The sequence below is a fragment of the Balearica regulorum genome, chromosome 2, assembly GCF_011004875.1.
Source record: "Balearica regulorum gibbericeps isolate bBalReg1 chromosome 2, bBalReg1.pri, whole genome shotgun sequence".
NCBI lineage: Eukaryota > Metazoa > Chordata > Aves > Gruiformes > Gruidae > Balearica > Balearica regulorum.
The window spans coordinates 147,920,072-147,946,465 of record NC_046185.1 but is presented as its reverse complement, the minus strand read 5'-3'; the positions used below and the strand labels follow the sequence as shown (position 1 = coordinate 147,946,465).

The window sequence follows — 26,394 nt, the reverse complement described above, 5'->3', positions numbered from 1 at the left end:
GAGTTAGTATTATGAAGCAGGTCTGCATTGCTTATGCAAATATTTTTTTTTTAATTTTTTGAATCTGCTTGCTTCTCTGTCCTTTTGTACAACAGCCATGTACCTTAATATCACTTTTAAAGACTAGTAACAAATATCCAGGACTGCATACTGTAAAATTAGGGAATGTCAGTTTTCAGAATGTCTCAAATCTTAATTTGGTTTCTTTGTGCTTGTTCATTGTGATGATTTTTAATTCACTACATTATATTCTACAGGGTCTTTACTTATTCAGGCTCAGGGAGAGATCTTGCCTCAGTGCAGCTTCAGGCTTATGTATTGAAAGAGACTGTTGTCTGTAAAAACTGTTTAACCTGTAGATGTTGAGGGTACGTAGAGAGTGGGGGAGAAGATTGCAAGGAAAAAAAAATGGTTTCATGGGTAAGCTAGTCAGACGAAAAGTGCCCTTGAGGATTGGATTCTGTTCCTCTCTCTGCCACAGAATTCCTATGTGATGCTAGGCAAGTCGTTTAAACGAAACTTTTCCCAAGTGGTGACTAATTGATTTGAGTGCTCTGCAATTCTGGTTGCATAATTTGAGATACTAGGGGCTTACATGCAGAAATGCTGAGGGTTTGCAGCTGCAGCTGAAGTCGATTAAAGTCTGTGCCCTGAATGTACAGAATGTTGTTTGATACTGAGCACTTGGAAAAATCATATCCGAGATAAAACTGGCACCTGAGATTACTTAAAATTTTACCTTTATCTGTGCCTCATTTTGCAGTCTATAAAAAAGGAAAGAAACACATGCTTGTCTCTTAAGATATTGCAATGGTGAGTAATATTATTGATGAACTCTGCCATTGTGATGGGCTTCAAAACAAATAACCACGGTTTCCAAACGTGTTTGAACAGCATGCAGCTAAAAGCAGATGAGGCCACACGTGAACAAATGTGTGGAGTAAAATACTGAATAGCTGCTCGCTGGGTAAGCAGTCATCGTCTGTATGTTGCATAAAGACAGAGTGGCAGGAGTACTGATGACAGATTGTAGTTCCTTTTCAGGGAACCACCGAGTTCTTCCCAAATCTCCTTTACCTGTTCAGAATACTTATTATTGTCTGTAGCATGTATTATCCTTGTCATATTTCTGTTATCCCTTAATTTTTGAACTGTAAGTTTATATTTTAGATTTAATTAAACTCAAATTTTATCTTTTAACAATCTCATTTAACAATAGCTTCTCTTGCTACTTAAAAAAAAAAAAAGTACCATCCTCTCTCTTGATTCAAAAAACGAAAATAGGACTTGACCAAAAATTTTAATCCTTTTGGTCTGTTTGCCAACAGTGTGCTCTTTGTCGACATTGCCACAGGGCATACAGCTTCCATTGCTGGCATCTGCCTAAAGTTGGCTCGGGGTTTGTGTGGAAGAGGGGAGCTAGATGAGGAAACAGACTAATTTTAGTCCCCTTCTTCCTTTCTTCCTGCTTCCTCAGTTTCTTCACACTGCAGTATTTCTTTTATTTTGGCCAGTGGTACTAACTGTGACATTTTTTTTCAGAAATAGTTTTGCAATATTTCTGTCACCACTGTTTTGTGTTTGGGTTTTTTTTCCTTCCAAAAAAAACCAAAAGGAAGAAATTGCATCTGATGGATTCCTTTTTAATTTCTTTGATTTAATTCCATGGCTGGGGTTATGAGGCAGAGGGAGATGTGGCTTTGGCCTATTATTGATACTTGTAGGATTGTCAATAACAATGCTTTTTTCCATGTGGTAGCTTGCAGATTTGCACTTTCAGTCCTTTCCTCTCCACCTGTGTCAAAAGTACCTACTGAATATATTCTTGCTTGTCTGTTGATCTTTCTTTTAGTCTTGACTTTATAACTTGAAAACTTGGGGGAGAATCCATGTTAGAATACTGTGTGGAGGATTTATCTTTGCTTCATTTAAGTCCTGTGATCACAAAACTTTTCCTGTAGCTTTTGCATTTGAAATATTCTACATTTGTCAGTGTTTCTACTTGAGTCAGTAGGACCACAGTTTTATCTTCTGACTTTCACTGTTATCTTTGCTGATAATCCTGTAATCCCATGTTGAGAGGCAAGTAAATTAATTGGTAATAGCCACTATCTTCTGCGGTCAGTTGGCTGAAACAGGTTTCTGGTAGCATAGTTAATGGGATGTAACCTGTACGAAGTTTTTATTGCTGCTCACTCAACTGCTGATTCTTCTTTTTCACAGGCATAGAAAAAGGTATACTTGCCCCCTTTATTTTGGTCTTTTTTCATTTTGCAGTGTTTGTCTTGCTACTAGCTCTGCTCACCCAACTTTGTAGCTCCTGCAGTTGGCTGTTGCTCTCTGTACCCTTGCTTCCAGACTGAGGAGCTATCTTTAAAATACAGGTGTCAGAAAAAAATTTCTCTTACCTGTTACTTTCTGCTTGTGATGGTGGGGAAATGAAAATGGGGATGGAGGAAGCAAGAGATCTCTTCCTTTCAGCTGTCCAGTTCCGACTCTGCTGTTGTGACCTGAGAATAGGTCTCTGTGGGTGGATGAGATATTATGGGAGGCAAACATACTCCATGCAACTGCTGCCTTTTAATATCAGTGGCTGAAAAACTGACCTTACGTTTGCCCCTTATTTTTCTCTCAGGAGCCGGGAGCATTTCCCAATATGTTTCAGTTGTGACTTCAGAGGGAATATTGGGTAATTACTATTTTGCCTCTCTCAGCCCTCTGATGGTGATGACAGGCTACTTAGCTTCCCAGCAAAAAAGGCTTGTTTTTGCTGAATTATTTTTTATGTCTTTATAAGGAGAGAAGCACACACATACATGTGTTTGATACCCACTGCCTTTTGTAGTGATGAGGTGGTTGGGTGTTGCACTCGTCTAACTGAAGAATGCTTAGATGGGGAGAAGTGTTCACACTCAGCTTCTCAGCTTTTCCTCCTTGTGTGGACCTGCCCCCTGTCTCTTCTAGAGTTGTCTGAGTTTTCGGAGTTGGGTTCAGCTGCAGCCTTCCTGTGGATATTGCTGTGAGAGTAGAAGCTCGGCACACGCTGCCTCTACCAGCTGTTCCCTTGGCTGCTTCTGTAGGGGGAATTGCCCCGTTGTGAGGGTCTCCTAATTTGGGCACAGTCTGTCTTCTGCTCTTGCAGACCAAGAGGGAGGCAGTTTATGGATCAGTATAAATTACTCCTTTCCCTGATGCAAACGATGCCTCCAAGGTAGTACTGGAAGAAAAGAGCAGTAACTGCTTGCCAGGAATGCAACAGGGAAGTGATCTTTCTGCATTTCGCTTGGGCCTGTGTGGTTCAGTTCAAAGGTTTTGATTCAAAAAACATAGAGAGCAATTGAGGGAACAGTGTGCCACTGTGTGTAACAGTATCTGCCCACAGCTGCCATAAATCTTGAGAGGTAATTATCTTCCTTAAGGGTTATTTGGCTCATTCTCACTAGAAATAATGTCAGATAAGTGTTTTTAGTGACCGTAATACCAGTTTTCCATACAAAAGTGCTAGTGAATGGGAAGGGCTGTCTTCAAGTCAGTTCCATCACAAGTCATTGCATATGTGTGGCGCTCTTAAAATGGGCATGATTTTTTAAATTTAATTTTATTTAGCTTTCAGTTGCTTATAAATGAATTTTCTGTGTGAATTTTAATTGATGGTTCTTAATGCTAAAACTTGATTTCTTTATCCAGGTATCTTTGAACATCCACTGGCTAATTTATGGCTCATCCAGACTCTGGCAGGTGTTGTGAATAGTCTTTTGGGATGTCAGTGTCCCCTGCCTTCTGCCCTGGCCCTTTATCAGATTTGCCATGTTTTATGCCATCAAACTGTGAGCTGAGGTGGTCAGGCAACGCTTGTGCTTTCAACTCACTTCGTTAGGAGCGTGATAACTTGTAGCAAAGTGGGGGACCATAGTAATAGGCAATCTGTTAAGCTTACTGAAGTTTAACTGAGATGTTTGTTAAGTTTTAGGCTGGGATGTGTCTTGCACACAGAAATTTTGCTGACACTGGCATCTGAACTACAGAGAATGATGGAGGGCATTCCTATGTTCTTTCAAGGAGGCTATGTACTAACTCAGCAGTGAATTACTATATAGGTAGTGGCATGTTACAACCTCCCTGAGGTCTTCTGAGTCCCGAGGTAGTAATAGCTCATTAAAATGGTAGTTAATGAGTATAAAGGGATCATTATGTGACTCTCCTACATGACGGGTAGGGCTAAATCCTAACTAGTTCAGTAGAAAGTATTTTAAATAAAGAAGGAAGGAATTTGGTAAATGCTACTGGTAGTTCTTTATAAACATTGCTATTTAAAGCAGTGCTTTTGAAAAAACACTCATAGAAAAATACATTTTGAATAAATTAATGCAAGTTTGTAAATGTATTTTAGGGCTTTCAGAAGTATTAGTATCCTACATAATCTCAAAGTTACCTTAACGTAGTCTGTAATGCAGCATTTTGCCACTTCTGGTAAGTTGGGTTTTAAGTAAAAGATAAAATTAAATCCCTAATTACTTATATTTGTCTTTTTAAAATCTCAAGATCTGTAGACATTTTCTATTCTATATGCCAGAAATAAATGGTGGAACAGTTTCTCCTTGGGGGAGGAGGTGAGTAATGTTCCCCTAATATGATTTGGTTGGGAAAAACATAACCACCTCACACGTGAGATTTTTTTTTTTATGCCTTTCATTTAATGATGGTTATTTTCTGAAGAAAAGTATTAAGGATTTATGCAAACTGAACAATGTGGATTTTGTAGCAGTGAGATGAAAAACTTCTCGATCTCAGTAAATGCTTCATGTCTTCTAAGCTCTAGAAGGACAAACAAACAAATGAAAGACTGCAGACTCAGGTACGCCCAGATCTCAAAGCTGAAGTTCAGTGGAGAGGACTATTTTTAAGCATCCTTAAACTAAGACAAAAATAACATTGCTTCTACAAAACAAGTCCTTCAGAAATATTATAGTATGGTACAGAAGCTAGGTAAATAATAGGAAAAGGAGGGTGTAAGCAAATAGAAAATAAATTTTAAAAAAATTATAAAAATTATAAAAATATTGTAAACATATATATATATGATTTTGAAAGAGGTGCTCCTGCTTTCTGTCATAAATTATAACTGCTGTGCCTGGATACGGTTTACTACGGCGGCTCTACTGTATCCTCGTTTAGGTGTTTTTGTTGCAGGAATTAAGTATGTATTTATAATAAACCCAATACAAAACATTTTTAAAGTAATAGTTTAATTTTAAAAAAGTTTTAATGATATTTGTAGAAATTCCTGATTGCTTTTCTTGTTTAATTTAGTCCTTATTTTAATCTGACATTCTCAACCTTGCAGATCATATCTGTTCTGTATTATCTTTCAAGGCTAAAGCTGATAACAAATGGAGAAGTATTCTAAACTCAAATTATGTGGATAACTTATTAGTGATCATCTACTACAGGATGACTTTCTTAGTAGTTCAGAATAACTGCTGTGTAACAGGAAAAATAAGCCTCATGCCTAGTGGTCCAAATCATGGAGCAAGGCCCCACGGGACTTCAAATTCATAGCAAAGAAGTGTTTCCTGCCACCTCTTGATACTTGCCACTCCTTTTAAAGCCCTTTTGGGTTTTGTGAAAATTTCATGGACTCTTTCTTTTCCAGCATGAGCATCTGTCACTTTCAGTGTGACAAGAATACTGTCTTTCAGTCAGGACCTTTTAAACTACATAAACAGATGCAGTAAATCCAGTTGGAATATTTTCAGAGTAATTATTAAATTGATCATCAAAAGGATATTTAAATTCTGAAATATAGGACTGTTACTGACCTACTATACCCTGCTGTGACAGAACCAGTTAAATTTAAGTCATGCCTGATAAATGTATGCAAGAACTGCTTGTAAAGAAGACTTCAGCAGTCTGTTCCAGTGATACGCTAGTGATGCTTCTGGGAAGTTTTCCTGGTACCTAACTTGAATCTTCCTGTGGTGTTATCTGACTGTTACTACTTAGCCTCGATAGATCAGACAAGGCAATTGTTCCATTTTTCTTTACGTATTTGAAGATGTTATTTCCTTGTGTCAGCTGCCTTTTCTTCAGGCTTAAGTCACTCTTGTTCTTTCAGTTTCTCTGCACAAGCCACTACTTTTTTTTCTCCTAGACCTCTTATTATTCAGATTTTTTTGCATATCTTCCAAACAGGCCTATAACTTTCTTTAACTGCATTGTTTGGACTGGACACAGCAATCTGCTGAGGTCTTACAGTTGCTGCGTGAAATGGCATGGTTGCTCATTGCCGTATGGCTCATGTCACGATGGGCTGTGGCGCATAGAAAGGCGACATCATGCCATTGACTCATGCTCAGCTTGTGATTCACTGATCATTTCTGCCTAACTGCTTTGTTCTATCCTGTGTTTGTGCAGTTGATGAATTCTATCCAGATGTAGGTCGTTAGTCTTTCACTTAGTAAATAATGTCATATTTTTTTAGAGCAGTTCTCCAGTTTGGATCTTTTAAAAGTCTAATTTTCTTTGACAGCATCTTTGTGGTTTTTCCCAGGTTAATGTTAACTACTAGTTTAATAATGATTCTGTAATTCAACTTGCCAGTTAAAATGTTATCAGTGGACGTAGGACAGACCTCATAAAATCCTGTTTGATACCCCTTTTCATTTTTAACAGTTAGATCCTTTAACTATTCAAGGTGTGATTTATTTTCTTTCTAGTTTGTTTTGCACCTGCAAGGGAAGCTTCATGATACCCATGTTTTTATCATTTGTTTAAAAAAACCCATTGTGCATTAAAAACATTACTTAAGATATGAAAGTGATCACTGTCTATTCATTCCAAGCTTATGTAACAGCTTTTACTTCACAAAGTAGTTTAAGAACACAGTTAAGTTGAGCAACAATTACAAATACAAGTTAGAGCATTGTATAAGCATTAAAGACTGCTGGGGAGTTAAGGCTTGTTTACATGTGTTTTTTATATTAGCATCTCTGTGTATATGAAAATATATATGTGATGGATATGTGTGGATGTATGGGCATATACATTTGTGTCCTTCACAGCTGGTAGGGCTGAGGAAGTTGTTAATGAATAGTTAATGTTTATTCTGAAAGTTGATGCCTGTGGTGATTATTTACCATGTAAATATAGTGTTGATGCATAAGGTAATGGGTAGATTTTTGAAAACTTCTGTGTTGGAGAAAATTGTTGGCTTCTTGTATGGCTTTGTAATATTTTCTTTTCAGCCATACATCCTATATCCTGTCTGTTGTATGCCCTTTCCTCATTTTTTGGACATGAGAAGGGAGGGTAATAAACAGCTTTCAAAAAATATGAAAAGTTTTAGAGCTTACAAGTCAATTAAAGGTGTTGTCACAAAAGTGACAGCAACAGTTCAGGTGACACAGGAATTCAGTAATTAGTAGCCCAGGCATTTTTCGGGGGGGACTGTTTGTTTTGGTCCTTCGTTTTCTTTAAGACCTAAGTCTGTGGTCATTAGTAATCTCCCTCTAAAAAATTAAGCTTAAATTGAAATCTGGGAAGCAGTTATTTGAAAGGACAGGCTAGGTGTGTAGGAGCATATGGGTCAGTAATGTCAGTTCTGGTGGAAGGGTGTAATGAGAACAGGATAAGCAGGAGGAGGTAAAGGCCAGGTATGGATGTAGCCTTGCTGATTCTCTAATTTCGTTTAATTCCTTGCCCTCTGGAAAGAAGTTGGAAACATACTAAAGCTGAAATGTAGCAAGAAAACTATATGAACAATCAAATAGCTTATTTTGGGCATTATGTTGTAGGAAAGGTTGGAACTTGTTCAGATCTGACACCTCAAAATCTTTGCCTCCTTACACTCAGGCTCCACAGTGGTTTGTGTGGACTGCATTCAGCTGTCCTTGGGTATAGTGGCACCTCTTTTGTAAATCGAGGGGCTGTGCTATCTAGGGGCGAAGGCATCGAGCAAGAAATGCACTGCAGAAGACATCACATTTTGCTTTCCCTGCCAACCTGTACTGTCAATCTGTGATCTTTCTTTGTAGCAATTTAGTTCCTGTGAATATATTGCAGGATCTGGAATTTTGTATGTAGACTGGAAATCTCTGATGCAGTAGGCAGATTTTCAAGAGAAGTCCCCAGAAACAACTTTCTTTAGCCTATAAGGGAATATACACAGGTATATAAAAATATATACAACTATCTATATTATAAAAATATCTATAACTCATATAAATATGTAAACAACTAATGTAATTCATAAAATGTAATTTAAAAAAAAAGAAAAATTAATAATGTTCCTGTAAAAACATGTGAAATAAATAAAGGATACCTACTCATTCCTTCCTCTTGAACTACCAGAATGAAAGACTAAATGGAAATAAACTATAATAGTAGGCAGGATTTCAAATTAGTCAGTATTGGCTTGAAAACTCAGTTGTTGTTTGATAGCTTTTTTTCCATTTTGCATTTGAAGAGTAATTCTAAAAATGTTGAGAGTTGGTGAGTGTTCTCTGCATCTCAGGAGACAAAGCTCATGCTAAATCATAACTTATGATTATATATGACAGTGTTCTCTTGGGCAATCTAATTTTTTCCAAAATAATCAGTTTCTGAAAATCTAAGTAAAAAAAAAAAGTTAAAAGGCTAAAATCGTTTCAACAGAAGAAAAAAAAATGACATATAAGTATTCTTGTTCAAATTGGTCAAGAAAACCTAAGCCCATGTAATTGTGCACATGTGCTGAGCAGAACACACTTTTTTTTTGGTTTCTCAAGCATGAGGCAGCAGAATTTTCATTCATTTGGCACGCTAGGCTGAAAACAGAGTCTTCTTTCATTTGACACACTCCCCTGGAAACAAACATGCCAGTGAAGGGATTGTGCCAGTTATCAGAAGCTCACAGGAATACATTGTGCTGGTTTGTATTCATTTTCATTTCATGAATTGCTTTAAAACTTCGCAACATAAAAAAGCATTAAAACACCTTTTTAGCATTATTTTTAGTTTGTACGTATTTCCCCGCTGTGCTGTTATTTGGTTTAAATCAATGGAATGTTGTGAGGCACATGGCTCGGTCTGCAGCAAGGCAGATCTCTCCTCCTGCCTGGGTGTACTTGGAGCGTTCATTTGTAGAAAAGCAGCAGATTTGAGTTTAACTCATTTTACATCCTTAAAAAAGATGAGTGTCTTAGAAAGAAGTTCAATAAAAATAAAGGGTGGATTGAACTAAGGTTATGCAGCAAGAAATGTAAGCCAAAACTCAGCTGGCGTCTGTTAACTATAAAAGTTCATAGATAATGCTCGGTCTTCTGGGAGACACTTGCTTTTCTTTCCTAGAGTTATATTCTTCAGGATTGCCAGCAGGTCCTTCCCACCTCTGGAATTTGCTACAAGACTCTTTCCCTCATAGATTGTTTTTTTTTTTTGAGGTGCAAACTTGGCAAACTCAGGTGTACTTCTTGGAACTAATGTGGTCATGGGAGCTTAAATTAAGACCAGGTTGTGGTGGATGCATGTAGTGAAGCAAATATGGGAGTGGCATTTTAATCAAGTTTGATATGGGTGAAGAGTCATTTATTTCCTAAACTTGTGCTGTTGCTGCTGTTAGAGGAGCAGCCATGTTACATATGGGTATGTCTGCTTTATGTAGCTGCTGCTTTTCCTCCTGGTGCTCCTGCCCAATTTTTGTGTGTAGAAACAGCATGTGGGTGTGATTATTTTTTTTTTTTTTAAATAATGATTTTATCATCATCATCATCATCATCATTATTATTATTGAAATTACTTTCCAAAAAGGTGTTTGAGGAAACAGGAATGCTTGTGATTGTGCACAGAAGATATATATTGTGACATTTAAGGCTATTGGTACTGATGGTGGGAAATTTTTTGTTTGTTTTTTTAAAGAAAAGGTACAAAGTCTAGAGTGAATGCAAGCCATTGAATTATGCAGGTTTTGTTGTAAGCTTCCAGAGCCCAAATGGCCTTCCAGCAGTTTGAAGAGCTATGTGTTAGCCTATGCTGAACCAAAACGGGGTGAGAAGAAGGTTGGAAGAAGGGTCACAGCTGTATGGTTTCTGTCCTAAGAATTACCTAGAGAAGGGTTGTGGAGCAGTGGTGGTTGCTGTTCTGTCCCCATATGAGAATGAGGCACTTAGGAGGAGTCATACTATGTTCCTTGATGTTGCTCAAGGAATGAGGACCGTGGATATTTAATTGTTGGTCTACAATCATGTTTGTTTGGTCTCTGACACTTATGGATATTAGTTTTCTGTGGACTTGACATGAAAATGACCTTGTAGAAAGCAGAATGTTGACACGATGTTTAATAGACAGCTGTAGCTTCTGTCCAGTTATCTGTCCCTGCTTGTTTTGTGCATTTTTGTCGGACAGCCTGTACATCCTGTAGTGTCAAATCATGGAAGAAAAATATGTGATCGTGAATTTACAATGCTTACTTTTTTGCTTCTTTTTCTGTGCCGTTCTGCTTCAACTTGTATACCTGATGGTTACCAAAAGGAAATTAGTGACGTATACCCATCCTTCTACACAAAAATTACGAATGAAATATTTTGTCGAAGAAACCATATACATTCAAATTGCTCTTGAATTAAAAAAAACAAACCAAAAACCCAAACACAAGAGATGTATAATTTGGGAAGGCTGAAAAAGCCCTCATGCAGGCCTGCCTGCACTGCAGTTATCTACAGGTATAAGATTCAGACTTGAAATACAGTCATCTGGTGCTCTATGCAATTGTCACTTTTGGTTGCCGCATAGCTTCAGTAGCATGTGCTGTGGAAAATTCTACACATTCATTCAGCAGCACTGCAATATACTGATGTACTGATGTCATTCTCTTTTCACCCATTAACAAGTGATTGGACAAACTGCAACTGAATAGAAATGTGATTTCTATCTGCATACTTGGTCCTCTGGACCACGTGCCTTCCCATTGCTAATAAAGATAATGCCACCTATTTGAAGGCATTGGCAGGCATATTTAAAACCCAAGATGAATTGAGCACACTTACTGCATTAGAAGCAGTTGCTAAATTGTAAGTAACTAAGTCTTGTTGTATAACTGCATTGCACTCAGGGGAACAATTTAGGTTTTGAATTGTATATGTTGATAAGTGAAAACTATGTAGACATTGATTATTTTTTCCCCTTGACCTAATCACTGTTTGCCTATGGCAATATCTGATACGTTATGTGTTCACCAAGAATTGGCTTGGGACCACAATGAGGCTCTTTTTTTAGCTTCATTAGTAATCACAGTTACATTAGGAATAGAAGGCAAAGGAGTAATGTACTGTACTACACCGGTTTTTCTATTTATTGTAAAGGTGGAAGTGAATTCTGTAGGTGGGAGCCTGAATTCGTATAGACAGAGCAGGAGACCAGATTTGACTCTTTGTGCATTTTCAGCAAGAATTCAATTAAAAAAAAAAAAGGAAGCCAAATGCCTACTTAGATTATTTTTTATGTGTTGTGAAAAAATCCTTTCTTTGTTTTTCCTTATGTATTTATAGTCTAATGATAGAACTTTTCTTAGTAATACTAGAGAATATGAAAATGATGCTGAGTAAAATAAAATTTAGTAATGTGTTTTTCATTGTTTGAATTGAATAAGCTGCCAAAAATAAACAACATAAATAGTGAGAAGAATGTTTCCTCTTCTCCCCCACCCTGGGAATCTAATGTGTATCACTCTTTAGACAAAAATTAAGAATTCCAACAAAGTACCTTAAGAAATACCTTTAACTTTTGACAAGCTGTTGATTCCTTCAAATGTTACTTTTGTTTGCATGCTAAAATACTTTTGTAGTGTAAGGGATTATGCAACAAAGTGTAAAAGATTGAACTTCTAACTTCTATGTAGAGGTCATGTAACTAGACACATGGACGCTCTGCTTGTTCACTAAAGTATTAGCAGTTAAATTCCCACATGAATACTAGCATATTTGCATGCATAAGAGACCAAACTGTGGCCTGCCTAAATATAGACTTCCAGTTTGGTATTTCTGAGAACTAATTCTAGCACAAAACACTTTCTCCTCCATTGACTGGTCTGCTGTGTGCATTTTCTCCAGCTATGCAGTTGACAGCCGAGCAGTTTTTGTTTAAGTTTAGAGCATTCATTGTGCATTATCTTTTAATATAAGTGCTTATATTGTGCTTTTTTTTTTTCAAAATATACGTGATGGAGTATTGCCTTTTTTGCTCCTCAACAGCAGTGAGGTATATGAAAGTGGACTTAAATGCTGCGCGCGGAAGTGCGTGCTGTTGCAGTGAGAGTAGTTCTCAACTTGTAAGATCTGTTAAGTGGAAATGAGTGTGTAAAGAGGTGTTCAACCTTGGAAGTATGATGAGACAATATTCCTTTGAAAAGATAGTTATCAAGAAATAGGGTGATGCTTTTGATGTTTGTATCCACATGAGGGAGACAGTGTGACAGGCTCATTTGCCTTAATTGGTGGATAAACGTGGCCAACCTGAAGCACAGTGCTGGAGAAATCACTGAATGCACTAGCTGTCTGTAACTTTGCTATTGACTGATATGCCTATACAGGTTTTATTTTTCCCTCCTTACGTGTAACTGAGAGATTTCTGAACTGTAAACAAAGCTACTCAACACATTTCGGAGCTTTTTCTTTAAAACAGACAAAACCTTAATGTGGTTGTGGCTTTCTCTCTCTAATCTTTGGACTATTCATAGAGTGGTTTGGGTTGGAAGGGACCTCAAAGATCAGCTAGTTCCAACCCCCCTGCCATGGGCAGGGACACCCTCCACTAGACCAGGTTGCCCAAAGCCCCATCCAACCTGGCCTTGAACACTTCCAGGGAGGGGGCCTCCACAACCTCTCTGGGCAACCTGTTCCAGTGCCTCACCACCCTCACAGTAAAGAATTTCTTCCTAACATCTAATCTAAATCTGTCCTCTTTCAGCTTAAAGCCATTACCCCTTGTCCTATCACTACGTGCCCTCGTAAACAGTCCCTTCTGCCCTAATATGTAAAATAATATCTTAGTCTGTAGAAAACACCAACTCTTAACTCCAGTGTTTTGTTGCTCAGCCTTTATGGGAATGGTATTGAAGGTGGCCAACAGAGTCGATTAGCTATAAATGAAAGTCTCTTTGAACAGCTGACTTCAGTTTGGTAGATGTTTCTTTATTAGTTTGAAAATAATCATTCTTTGTAGCTTATTTAGGGTCATACACTGCTAGGAAGTTCTGTAGAGATGAGAGGATTTCCTCAAAAAAACAACCACTTTTGTTCAGGGCAACTCCTAGAGGATCTGGAATCTTGCCTGAAGATGCCTAACACTACCCGTAGGTAGCATTAATTAGCAAAATGTTTGGAGCATACAACATTTTCCTGTGTTGTGTTTGACAGTGTTGTGAAGAATCAGTTAGCAGGCAGACTTACTGTTGCTTTAGAAATTTATATGGACCAGTTGTAATTAAGTAATTTACAGCGGCATCCCATATTTAATTACTTACTGCTATTACTGTCCCCTTTTCAATCTTTTAGGGGCTTAATTACAATTAGCCAATATGTTCATAAAGATCACTTTCATGGTTTAGCTAAAACCATGGCCAATAAACTATTTCCTGATTTTTATTTACTATAGTAGTGTTGAAATATTATATTTTGTTTTGAAGACAAGCTCACATTGTTTATGAAGTGGCTGACTGGGTTGGTAGGTGGAGGGAAACAAAACAATCTCTAAATTGTTTCTGATAACTAAGATGAACAATCTGTTTTTGTAAATTTATAAATTTTTGTTTCAACTTCTCAAGGTGAAGGAACATAAATATTTAAGCAACTTTATTCTTTCAGAGTTGACTTGGGATCTCTTGCTTTGCTTAAGCATGAAACAGATAAACTCCATTTTGTCCTGATCTTTTACACAAGTACTTATGCTGCTCCCAAATAAAACTGAAGTTTAAATTGTTTGGATACAACAGAAAATGCTGTAACTTTTTTTGCTTGTTCAAAGCAATTGGAAGAATACTGTGGGACAACTCTTTAAAATGCTTTTGTCAGGTATTTACCGTTTTTTTGGGAGTGTTCCAAAATAATACCAAGCACATCTATATGTAGGATAGAGAAGGAATAAGCTGTAGTTTATCCCAAATACACCATCTGGAGGTACTAATTTCTTGAGGTTATTATGGTCTCAATCCCTAATTTTTAAAAGATTTATTTACTTTGCATTTTCACATTTATTTCATATAATTCTATTAAGTCTATATCTCAAGAATTTAATGTTTGTGCTTAGAATAGATAATTAGTCACTGTCTCTTCCTTCCCCTTAACCAAGAGTTAAAAATAAACCTATAAAACAATGGCAGTATGAAACAACTCTCTGGCAGTAATCAAGCTGGAAGCAAGCTGGTACTTAACCAGAGGAATTCTGCTTTGGTGCGCACATGCCATAGAAGTAGCTGTTGGAAAATTTAAAAATGAAAAATTGCACATGTGGTCTTTTCAGGAGAAATCTTCCCTATGAGTAATAAAAGCACCTTCCTTTGACAGACAAGGGACTCTGGAAACTTTGGTCTTGCATTAGGGGATAATTCCACCTTCTTTCAAATACAATTTCAAAGCTAAATTTTCTCAAATTCTGCTTTTTCCCCCCGCTTTATCCTTTTCCTCTTTCCCTCCTCCAGTCTTTCTCTAATATTCATTCCTGGCCCAAACTTGTATACAGCATTATTATAGCCTCATGTTATAAAACTGAAAATTTTAAAATGAAAATAATGATTTGTAATAAAAAGCCTGACAGACTAATTACAGTATTGCGTTAATTATTATCTTATTTCAGCTCTGTTCCTCTCACAGCTAATTCAGATCTGGGTTTTGGTGTTTTTTAATCCACATTGACACTGTAATTTTGAGAGAGAGAATATACTGGGGAACAATATATATAAAATAAAGAAATAAAAATTGTCAGATAAACAGTTATTTCTAAAATGTCTCCCTGAACATATTAGTAATAGAATGCCAGTAATTCTGTTTAAATGTGATGCTTTGTGGATCTTCTGGTGAATGCAACACCTATATACTATATAATACATCTCTCAAAATCTAGCATTTCTGGATATCTTTATGGCAGGTAGTAAATAGCAATCATTAATTCAGAACTTTGTACATTGTGCAGCTAAGTTGGTACATCATTGATGCATTTTACCTTCTAAGTTTTTGGTTTTTTCTCCCAAAATGTGTGTAATTCTATACCTTAATCATTATAAGATTGATGCCAGTGCTACAGTATAGCTTCAGGACTGCAATTTGAAGCTACTTTAGAAAAGTACAGTTCTTTAGACATGGTGACGCTGACATTGAATGGAAGTCCTATTAGTGGTGAATTACATGTAAATATCGATAAGGGAAAAGTTCATAGCAAGAGTTTGGGAAATTGAGCATGATAATTTGCTGAAATGATGTCTGTTGTGAAGATAGGCAGATACAATAGTTTTCAGTTTTTATTTGAACTTTTAAATGGTGCAGAAGGTGCCTGGGTTAGTTTTTAAGCAAGAAAGTATTTGGAAGTTTTGGCAAATATCATTGTAATGGATGTGTGGTAATGAAGGAAGTTAAGGAAAAAGATGAATTGGACTGACTGACTGTTGAGTCATTTAGGCTAGGCTAGTTGTAAGGTTTGGTTGTTAGACGTCTGAAATTAAGTTGCTGTAGTTCCTGCACTTGGTTGGCTGTCTTCACATCTCAACAAAATTCTGGGAATTTAGTTTCTGACAGTTTGCTTTGTTTTCCTTTTTCAGGATGCGTCGTCTGCAGACATTCGGAAAGCATATCGAAAGCTTTCACTAATTTTACACCCAGACAAGAATAAAGATGAAAACGCAGAAACACAGTTTAGGCAAGTAAGTGCAATGCATGGCGATTATAAGTTTTAGGGAAAATGGAATCAGAATTTTTTTATGATGATATCATTTTAGTAGGAAAAACTTTGAGATGACTAAGTTGAAGATTGAATTACAATTTTCCTGATGCAGCTAGATTAAAACCAAATACACTTTTTTGGAATTAACTTGCTGAATAACTAATTTAGTACTTGCCTGTATATTAAAAATAATTTGAACATAATACTTAGACCTTTAGGAGCAAAATATGTTTTGCACTTTAAGTCTGTTTATAAATAGTCTTTTCAAAAGCAGATGGAAAATTTCTGATCAGTTCTCAATGTAAGTCGTATGTAGGCATAATTTAATGAAAATAATTCATTTTAGTTTTTGAATTTTCATCTTTTGAACCTTTATAGAGTGAAACCAGGAGACTGTTGTAATTAGCTCTACCCTTAAAAATAAACTTCTGATGATGAAATAGAGGCTACTTAATTTCTGTGAGATCTTTAGCGTGAAACAAATGATACCTTTTATTTTTAAGCTGTAACTGAGACAAGACGCAGTTTGACAGATGTGAGGAGGGGACAAAAAAAAGGGGTTGCGTGTTTGTGTATCTGGTGACACTTTGTATATGAATATCGCTGTTTCTTTTGCATATTGAGTTTGCTGCTTTGTAGGGAAAAGTGAAAACCAGCAAAGCTCATTAGTTGGCAAATGTAAAATGTGATACTGCTATTCAAACTTTATAAACTCAATCCTAAAGTAAACTCTTTTGTGTGGTTTTTTTCATTTTTCTGTTTTTGTTTTAGTTGGTGGCCATCTATGAGGTTTTAAAGGATGAAGAAAGGAGGCAGAGGTGAGTTAATTTGCACAGATTCTCAAATAAAGCATTCATGCCAGTGATATATTGAAGTCCTGTTTGACTTAATTGTAACTCTTCAGGTGATTTTTTGCATAATTTAAGTTCATAATTCCTATGTAGCTGTTTAATTACAGATTGTATGTGGCTCAAAGGGGAAGCTGGTGTGTGTTTTTGTGTGATATACTGGTTATTCTACTTTAAAACTAGTATTTGAAAGAACTTTAAAAGCTAGCTGTTATTTGGAGCGATTTTTTTAACAATTATATCACTGTTTGTTGAATTGTATCAGTTATCATTGGTTGTTTTATTAAAGCTGTGGTTGAAAATACAGGCCACTGATTCAACTGTCAGCTGTATCTCACTTTACCAATAAAAGGTTTGCTGCATGATACTTAGGGATTACTTCCAGTGTATGTCATCTTCAACATTGTTTTCTGTTGCTTGGTTCGTTGTTTTTTCTTTCAGATGTATTATCTATAATACTGCAAATTTTGATAAACATAGCGTAATTTTTTTTTATATAAATGATAGTTTTCCTTTCTGCTTGAGTAGCAGGTCCAGCAGTACCTGAAGGGGATAGGATTAAGAACTGAAAACCTGGGGCTGATCTGCTTTCTAAAAATATTTGAACTTTGTTTTTCTTGTTTTTTCTAAGTGGATGACCATTTAAACTAATGATTATCAGGAAGACTGAGACACTTAATTTTGCTTTTGGGTTGGTGTTTTAGTAAATCATTTTACAAATCTTTAAACAGGGCTTCTTGAGACATTTCTTGAAGGGGTTTTGGCTTTGTAGATGTCTTGGCAGGAGTCCAGGTTTAATAGTACAGATTATCTACTTTTTGATAATCCTTTCTTGAAGTGTCATGAAAATGTACTTCATTTAAAAAAAAAAAAAAAAATCCCAACAAATTTCCAGAGGTACTTTTCATTTCACCTCTCACAAGAGAATTTCATTGTGAAGTTCTACTCAAGGAAAGTTAAAAAAAAAAAATAAAAAATTGTTAGTAAAGTGGCTTCAGACGACTTGAAAAGCAGGCTATCCCCATAATTTCCCCATCTTTTTGTTTATAACATTGTTTACATACACTTTGTGATACTGCCTCTGTGGAGCTTAGTTCTAGCATGGAGCTTATAGGAATTTCCTTGCAGCTGTAATAGCAGCTTTTTGCATGGAACTTTGATGCAGTAGCTTGTAAAAATTACATTTTTAAGCATTGTATGCATTACAGATGCAACTAACCCAACTTGTTTGTGAGAATATTGTTAATCAGTGTAGCACAGTGATTACAAATGAGAAGCTAAAGCAGCAGTAGATTGTTCTAGCTTAGATTGATTTCATTGTCAATCACTTTTTTTGTTGTATTTTTCTTGCACAGTGTGGATGTATGGTTGATATTGTTTCTATAGTTGATTAAATATAAATGTGGTGGATTAAATGGTGTTTACCTTCAGAGAATTTTCTGGAAATAATATGCAGAGTTTAGAAATAACATGTAGGGTAGCAGAACTATATGGTCTCATTGCTTTGAGAAAACCTTTAATGATCACATTTATTTCACAGTCTAATGGTAAACTCTTGAGTTGATCTTGTAAACAGAGGGTGGTGTGTCCTGTATCCTGTAAGGCACTGTTGTAGCATCTCTTTAAAACAAGTCTTCAGTGTGCTAGGAGCTGCTCCCCCGCAATATTGCTTCCGTTGTATGGTAACTCATGGGTTTCTTGCAACCATACAGCAAACGAAAGGGGAGAGTCATTGTTTTTTGCGATTTTCCTACTTTTGCTGTTGATGTTTGGCTATACGTTATGTGAGGTGATGAATCTAGTGGAAGAGGCTCAAAAGTTTACTGTCATGCCCGTGCACTGGGGAGAAACTATGCTGCACCGTTTGTCTCTCAGGGCTTATCAGCTTAGTTTTATGCTGATTCTAGAGACACTTATTTGGGTCTGCTGTAACAAGGCTTTCTGCCAGATTTTTTTTTCCCATCCCCTTGGCAGTGTGGTAGTTTTTATTTCTAAAGTAACTCAAAGACCTGATGGGATGAGATGGCAATTAATTCCATTTCTAACAAATTAGTTGGTAAGGAATTCTGGCAGTTTGGCTGGGAATCCCTTCATAACTAGACACCTAAATGGTTTGGGGCACGGAATGACACCACCTTGAGAAGAGTGAGCTGTAGGCTTCTGCTTCTTATGGTGAAGTCAGCCGTACCTCTTACTGTTCATATCGAAAGTGATGTAATCCAGCATTGGTCCTGGTGTGTGTATAGAGTGGAACTGGTAAAGGCAGGAATAAGGTCCTGCACTGTATGAGTGAGTGATTAACTTATTAACTTATTTTGAAACAATAAAACTGGGTCTAATTACACCCTTCCTCCATGTCTTGGTGAATGTCAGAGGTGTTAATTGTGTGCATGTACAGAAACAGCGCTCTAAAAACTCTTGGCCAGCTATATGTAATTATTTTTCTAAAACCTTTGTATTTTCATACTTATTGGTGAATTTTTACTTCATCTGATGGCAGAAGCCTTTATTAAACTATTGTAGTTCCTCTACTGACAATTATAATACAGGACTTATAATTAAAATGTGTTTTGCTTTTTTGAGAAAGCTATATAGTTCCTTGTGAAGTATACTAATACAGTAGTACTACAGAATATAGTAGTATTACTGTGTTACTATTTTTCCTCTTACACACTTTGATACATAATAAAAACATTCTAACATTAAACATACATGCAGCATTGTTTAATGTAGCAGTGTTTAACATTAAACATACATGCAGCAGAACATAGTATTTTATATTTTGTATACACACTGCAGAGTGTGAAATTCTACAGAAAAGTTTATCTTTAGAGAATGTAGAGATAGGTGCATTTCCTGAAATATGCTTTACTTTAGGGCACCTATTGGTAAATCAACTTGATGATGATAAATTTTATTAGCCTTTGATTATTTTTAATTTATGAAAAAGTAGATAGTTTTATGCACTTCTGTTGTAATTAGGCAAAAATCTTAAGTTTTAATTTCATTGTTTGTTACCAATTTAAGGAGCTTTTTTTACCTACCAGGCCTATCCTCTGTAACAATGTGGGCTTGATTACAGGAAGAATTTGCAAAGGAATCAAGATATACTTGTTTAGAGTAAGAAAGGTGTTTATCTTAGTTCTCATTATAATTAAATGTCTGTATTCATAGGTATAAATTGTTCTGGCTGATGTTGCACTGGATGTTGGATGTCTTTGACAGCTTGAGGAAAAAAGGCCCCCAAAATAAAAAACACCAGTGCAGCCTTCCCATAGTTCAGAATAGATCTCATTAATTCAATGTTATAGTATATAAACTCTATCAGATCTCTGAAATTATTTGAAATATGAAATACAGTGGTTCTCTTAAAGGAAAAAGTAAATTATAATTATATTAAAATAGATGATACTGTAATTAGTACTACAGTTAATGGATTTTTTTTTTCTTGCAATGTAATTGAATCTACAAAGAGCTCTAAAAACTATTTCATGAAGCTTTACAGAAAAATGAAATTTTAATAATCTTGCAATTGGTTACTTGTTTGTACAAGACTAAGTCTTGTATAGAATCCTGAGTTTTAAAGTAAAGATTCCACTTAAGTTGTAAATGGGGATTTTTTTTGTCTTTGTTTCTGTACTGGTGCTTTGGGGTTTTTTAGCTTGCTGACTGCTACATTTCAGAGACAACTGGCAGTCGTACTCATATGTCAAAGATTTGCTGCATTCTGTATACATATGTCTGAGGAAAAAATACTGCAGATGTATTTTTCCTTTTCAGTTAGATTTTTTTTTTCTTCTTATAGAGTAACAAGTAATGTAGGTTGCCAAATGAAGAATGCTTTGTAATTAAATTTTGAATGTAGTTCTTGATGCACATGGATTAACTTTCTATCTTTCATAGTTAATGTATGTTTCTATAAAGAAATTCTTTAATGAGAAACTTGCTTTTAATTAAACCACATCCTAAACTTGGAAACCAAGATTTAAAAATCATGGGAAGCTTCTGAGTTTCAGTAGGATCATTTTCTAGTTGAAAACCCTAAAAATCATTGATATCTTTATTTTTCAAATACAGAGCTTAATTACTATTGAAAGCAGTGATTTATCCTTTAACAGTATATATTCTAAAAAGTGGGTTATAATAGAAGCTATCTTCCCTTAAAATGGCCAGTCGTGTGAGCCATAATGCTCATTGATAGTAAAATCAATAGAGCATTGATTCTGAGACTTAATCCTTGGAGACTGTTCAGAACAGCGGACATAGCCTAGTAAATACAGAGTGCTGTTTAAAGTGTTTAATGCAAGAGACTCTGCTGTCTTAATTTATTTTTTCTTAACAGATAATTTATAATAGAACATGATTGCCAAATCTTAGTTTGCAATCTTGTTTTACATATTACTATATTGTTACCCTTAGCATATATGGACCTTATTTAATCGGTAGCCACATTTTCAGTACATCAATTAACAAGCCTTCGCGTATAAGAAGCAAATGCTTAATAAATTTATAGTAGTATTAAAAGAAAATTCTTTCTTGCTTCTGTATGTATTTGTCTGAAGCTTTCAAAGGAAGAACATCTTTTGTGAAATCTTGTTATCAACCTAATTTGTTTTAAAAATGGTTTTGTTTCTAAAATATTTTCTTGTATTTTAACAATAAAGTGTTTAGCAAATGCATTATTTTTTAAATGTTTAAACTTTTACTTAATTCTTTAACAAAAAGTTAAGTAGAAGTTTTAGGTTTGAAATAGTATTCTAAGCATTTTTTCTGAACAGAGTTTGTGTTAAGGCATCAGTAGTTAATTTGTTCTGACTTACTGGGAAAGGAAAAAAGTTATTACTTCAAATTTTACAATAATGGATATTAATCTTAGTATTTTCATAATTGTCATGGAAGATACAATTTTGTAATATGAATCTTACTTCTGGTAGCATTCAGAACACCGCAGAATCCTGAGGTGTTAAACCTTTTGCATAGAAATAACGGTGCCAACTTAACAAATTTTTTTTTGACAAAAGTCAGCTTTTCTAGATGTGCTGAATTATTTTTTTTTTTAATTGAAAACCATTGTCTGTTTTTCTACTTAAAAAAATGAATTTGCTTGTGGAAATTTTTTTTAGTACATCTCCAAGGTATCAATTTAATAACTATCAAAGTAGCTAGTGCAGTTGTTGCATTTAAATTGATTTACATGTCAAGACTGGCAGTTTAGCAGCTGCGCTATTATTCCTGGATCGGTCAATTTACTTGAGAAAAACCTACTACTGAGTTCTACTGACCTGCATGACAATATAGGCCCTATTTCTATTCCTGTAATTAGGCCTGCGACTAACTCAGAATATTTTTAATTAAAATATTTTGGTCAATGTGTTGCACCAAATTAGGCCTTTCAGTGCAGATTTAATTCTGGAAACAGTGTGATTAGAATATGTAATGAGTTGTGTTCAATTTAAGATTAACAGGTTGTGCATCTTGAACATACAGGTTTTTGAGTTTACTGTAGAGATTTTTGTTTGAAACTTTACTCTGAAAAGTTAACAAATAGAAAAATCTGTTTTGCATGTCTGTGGTTTGTTTATTTTTAAATTGATAACATGCTGTAAATAAAAGACCTCAGACATACTAAGATATTTCAAGACATTTGTGTGAAGAAAAACTGACAAATTGTCATAAAATGGTTTCTGAGCAGTCAGTAGTGTTTGTAAAATTAAACAGGTTTAAAATGGATTGGTTTGGGAGACAGCTTTTCAAACAGAAAATCAAAATTGTCTAGCTGTGGTGAACTTTGTTTTCTAACATCAAAATCAAGCCTTTAACTTAAATTCATATCTGACACAGAATGGATGTTAAGTCTGGCAGCATTAATGGATATGGTGCTACTAGAGGACAAAACAAAAGCAAAGATACCTCTCCCCTCCCCCCAACACTTGTGCTTTTAATTTGTAAAAGAAAAAAAGGTTTCTAGTGTTTGAGACTTCTGTTCTTTGCTACCTATTTAGTAGTTTATAGTTTGTTGTTTACTTCTATCATGGAGACCTGCCCACTGATTACTAGACAGATAGAACACATCTACGTTTCTAGAAGTCTGTTATTTCAGAAGTGAAAGAACTGGGGGAATATTGCAGGAGCAATTGAATTACTTTTAAAAAAAAAAAAAAAAGGTCTACATACATTTCTGCAGCATTTGGTTCTGGATTCTGTTTGTTTCCAGATGCAAGCCTAGCAGCTGACAAAACAATTCATTGCTCTATTAAAAAAAAAATAATTCTAAATGATCTTTTGTGTGTGTATTATTCAAGCCGTCTGTGGATTATCTTTAGTTTTGTTTTATAATTGAATGGTTTGGCTCATTTCATTTTTAGCTCTCCATGAAAGCCTGTTATATTTGCTACTGTAGGTATGATGATATTCTGATCAATGGACTACCAGATTGGCGACAGCCTGTATTCTACTACAGGCGGGTGAGAAAAATGAGCAATGCTGAGCTGGCATTACTCTTGTTCATTATACTCACAGTGGGTCATTATGCTGTGGTTTGGTCAATCTACCTGGAAAAACAGCTGGTAAGTATTGGTAATAAATCAAACTTGCTTCAATTATTAGTATTGAATTTCCTGCAGAAGTTTGCATATTATAGGGCTCTCTACCACTTCCCCTGTTTGGAATTTGGATTTTTCATATTTTGAAAGGATTATATTTAAAATTGTGATAATTTTAGAATTAGATATTCAACATATTGGAGATAGTAATCTAAAAGCTACTTAATTTTTCTAGAATTGGTAATAAATAGCAAGAGATGGTTCTTTGGTTTTTAACTGGAAGGAAGAAGAAGAAAAAAAACCTGTTTTGTCATCTATTGACACAGAATCATATGCTGCTGTAGTCATGTCTATGGTTTTCCTAAATGTTGTTTAAAAATAATCAGTTTTAATTCATTTAAGTCATACTTGCTTTACCTTTGTTCTTAGCTAAATGCTTTTTTTTGTTTTGGGTTTTTGTTAACGGGATAAGCATTGGTAAGCAGTATAAACCACATTATTTTTTTATTATTTTGGTTTTTGTCATATGAAAATCTATTGCACTTAGAGTAGGAAAAACCCTAAGCATAACTTGAAAAATATTCATACATTAGCATATATTTACTTTTTTTTTATTTTCCACTGCATTATTGAAGTTGATGAATGAGAAAGGAGGCAAGTTGAATGCTTTCTCCTCTTAGAAAACTTTGATTGCTATGGAGATACACATGAGTGACAGAACTGGACTTCATGTGTGTTTAAAGACTGGATACCATGGCAACAGTTATTGTTAAGATAGATCATTTTACTTAATCATGTAGGACCCCTAGATACATTTGCATAAATGCTACTCTACTGTTTACCCTTCACAGAAGAGTCCCAGTAACATTTGTGGTTTACATGTTAATGATAACCTGTAACTGTAGTTCTTTCTACATCAAGGATGAACTGCTTAGCAGAAAAAAGAGAGAGAAGAAGAAAAAAACAGGTGGCAGGAGTACAGATGAAGCCAAACTTGCTGCTCTAGACAAAAATGAAAGGTGGGAAGGAACTATTTTTCTGCATTTTAAAACATTTTATCAGCTACTGGTTTAGTTCTATCATTTTCTCCTTGAATCTTTGAAATATTTTGAGAAAAATAACTGTATTTGTAGTAACAGCCATTGCTGTTATAAACTGTGCCAGTGTAGATGTGTTCTCAGGTTTTCATTTGTAAATGTGTGGTGTTTATTCAGCAGATCAACAGTAATTGAAAGATTAAGGCTGAATCAATGGTATCTCACTTATAGAAGGGTATTATTTCTGCAAGTTGATTTTAGAAGATTTTCCAACTTTTTCCATCTTTGAAGATTTTTGCCTTTGATTACAATTAACAAATTTCAATTTATTTAAGCTTTAGTTTATTACCATGCCAAGCAGGGAGTTTTTATGGGGTTTTAATGCTTGTCTGATTTAATGCTTTTTATCTGATTAAGTTTAAAATAAGCGTGTTCGTAAAGGCTTCTAACTCCATTGTTTGTTAAGAAACACATAGGGAAATAGTGACTTTCAAGACACTCCAAAAGATACCACCATTTCTTCTATTGATTCATAGAAAGAAATAAAGGGTTTAAATAGTTCACACAGCAGGGGCACGAACTGGATCAATGCAGGATGGAGATCAGAGACCATTCTGCCTGTCGTCTTTCCTGATGACATCAGTGAGAAATGCTCCAGTGAACTGCAAATGACATTAATTTTTATGTATTGTTTTGTTTATGCTACAGTCTTCATATCTGGTTGTCAGCACTTGTGAACATTTGGTTGCGGCTTGAGGTTTTTTCAACTTTGGGCTTTTTTAAACTGAAGTGATTATGTGGCTTATGAATTTATTTTCTTGAAGAAAAGCCCTTTTTAAGGGATTAAAATACAGCGATGAGTAGAAGTTAGCTGTTACATATTTTGAATTAAATATTCAAAATGTATCTTTAATATTATGTAGTTACTTGTTTTTATAGGAGTTGACAAGTGCTAGTCTTAAAGGATAATGGGAGAGTTCTGACTTTGAGATTGTGTGGCAATAATGAAAAACTTACAATTTTATTTGACTGCAGAGTACTGGACAAACCACAATGGCATGACTTACTTCCATGCAAGCTGGGAATATGGTTCTGTCTCACTGTGAAATCTTTACCTCAGCTATTCCAGGTAATAGTAATGATTTTAAGTTATATTACTTGGATTTTTCTTGATGGTGTTGTTAGGCATAATCAGATGTATAGCACTTGTTCTTGTGATTTTTTCTGGCTCAAGCACAAATATATATAAATTACTATTTGGAGGTAAATTTAATATTGTAAGTTTATAAAAATGTGAATATATTTTAAATGGATATTAATCTTAATGTGCTAGGGAATTCAGCAGCAGTTCCTGATAGGCAAAACTACATCAATAAATGATGGGAGAGGGATGATATATATACATCTAACTAGGAATAGCAATGTCTTTTAAGTGATCTGTTAACAGAAGTATTTTTATATCAAATAGGCAAATGCTATATTTTCATAGTAAATATTAATATGTCATTTAAATTTGGGGAAACAGTGACATTTCTTTTTCTGAGTGAGGTGGAGGCTTTTGTTTTGAGTCACTGGATAACAATATAAATTGATACCTGAAATTACTAAGGTAAATTAACAAAGGTATGGTTGTAATTTATAAAGATAAATGTGGCAAACTTGCCCACAGTTGTCTTTTTTTTTTAATCTAATACTAGAAACTGTAAAACTTAGTTGATATTCATCCGATGTAACTATTGTTAGATCAGTTATCAGAATAACTTTTAATATCACATGCTCGCTCTTTTCATTTCCCTTGAATACACCCGTTTGTTTTTAATACCCTTGTCACTGCTAATGAATATGGATCAGGGAATGTAAGGTGGATTTTAGTTTACAGAAATATTGAGGATTAATTCTGCAGTATAAATGGCATCAATGTTCAATTTCAGTCTGTGTTCAAGCTAGAAAAAAGCATATAATTCGTAATTCCTAATTTGTTAGCAAAAGGCTTGTAAAAGTTACAAATGCAATAAAGTTGGGCCTTTCTCCATTCATTTTTATTGCCTTTCACCTTTCCTGCAA

General features: G+C 35.2%; 1 protein-coding gene across 1 annotated transcript in view; it reads left to right on the top strand.

Annotated features, from left to right (window-relative positions):
* DNAJC1 (DnaJ heat shock protein family (Hsp40) member C1) overlaps window positions 1-26,394 on the top strand; it is a 112,350-nt gene that overhangs the window by 26,045 nt on the left and 59,911 nt on the right. Inside the window, exons 2-6 of the mRNA XM_075746347.1 lie at window positions 15,782-15,883; window positions 16,675-16,721; window positions 23,152-23,317; window positions 24,215-24,312; window positions 25,366-25,459. Coding sequence (XP_075602462.1) covers window positions 15,782-15,883; window positions 16,675-16,721; window positions 23,152-23,317; window positions 24,215-24,312; window positions 25,366-25,459 — 507 coding nt within the window. The remainder of the gene's footprint in view (window positions 1-15,781; window positions 15,884-16,674; window positions 16,722-23,151; window positions 23,318-24,214; window positions 24,313-25,365; window positions 25,460-26,394) is intronic.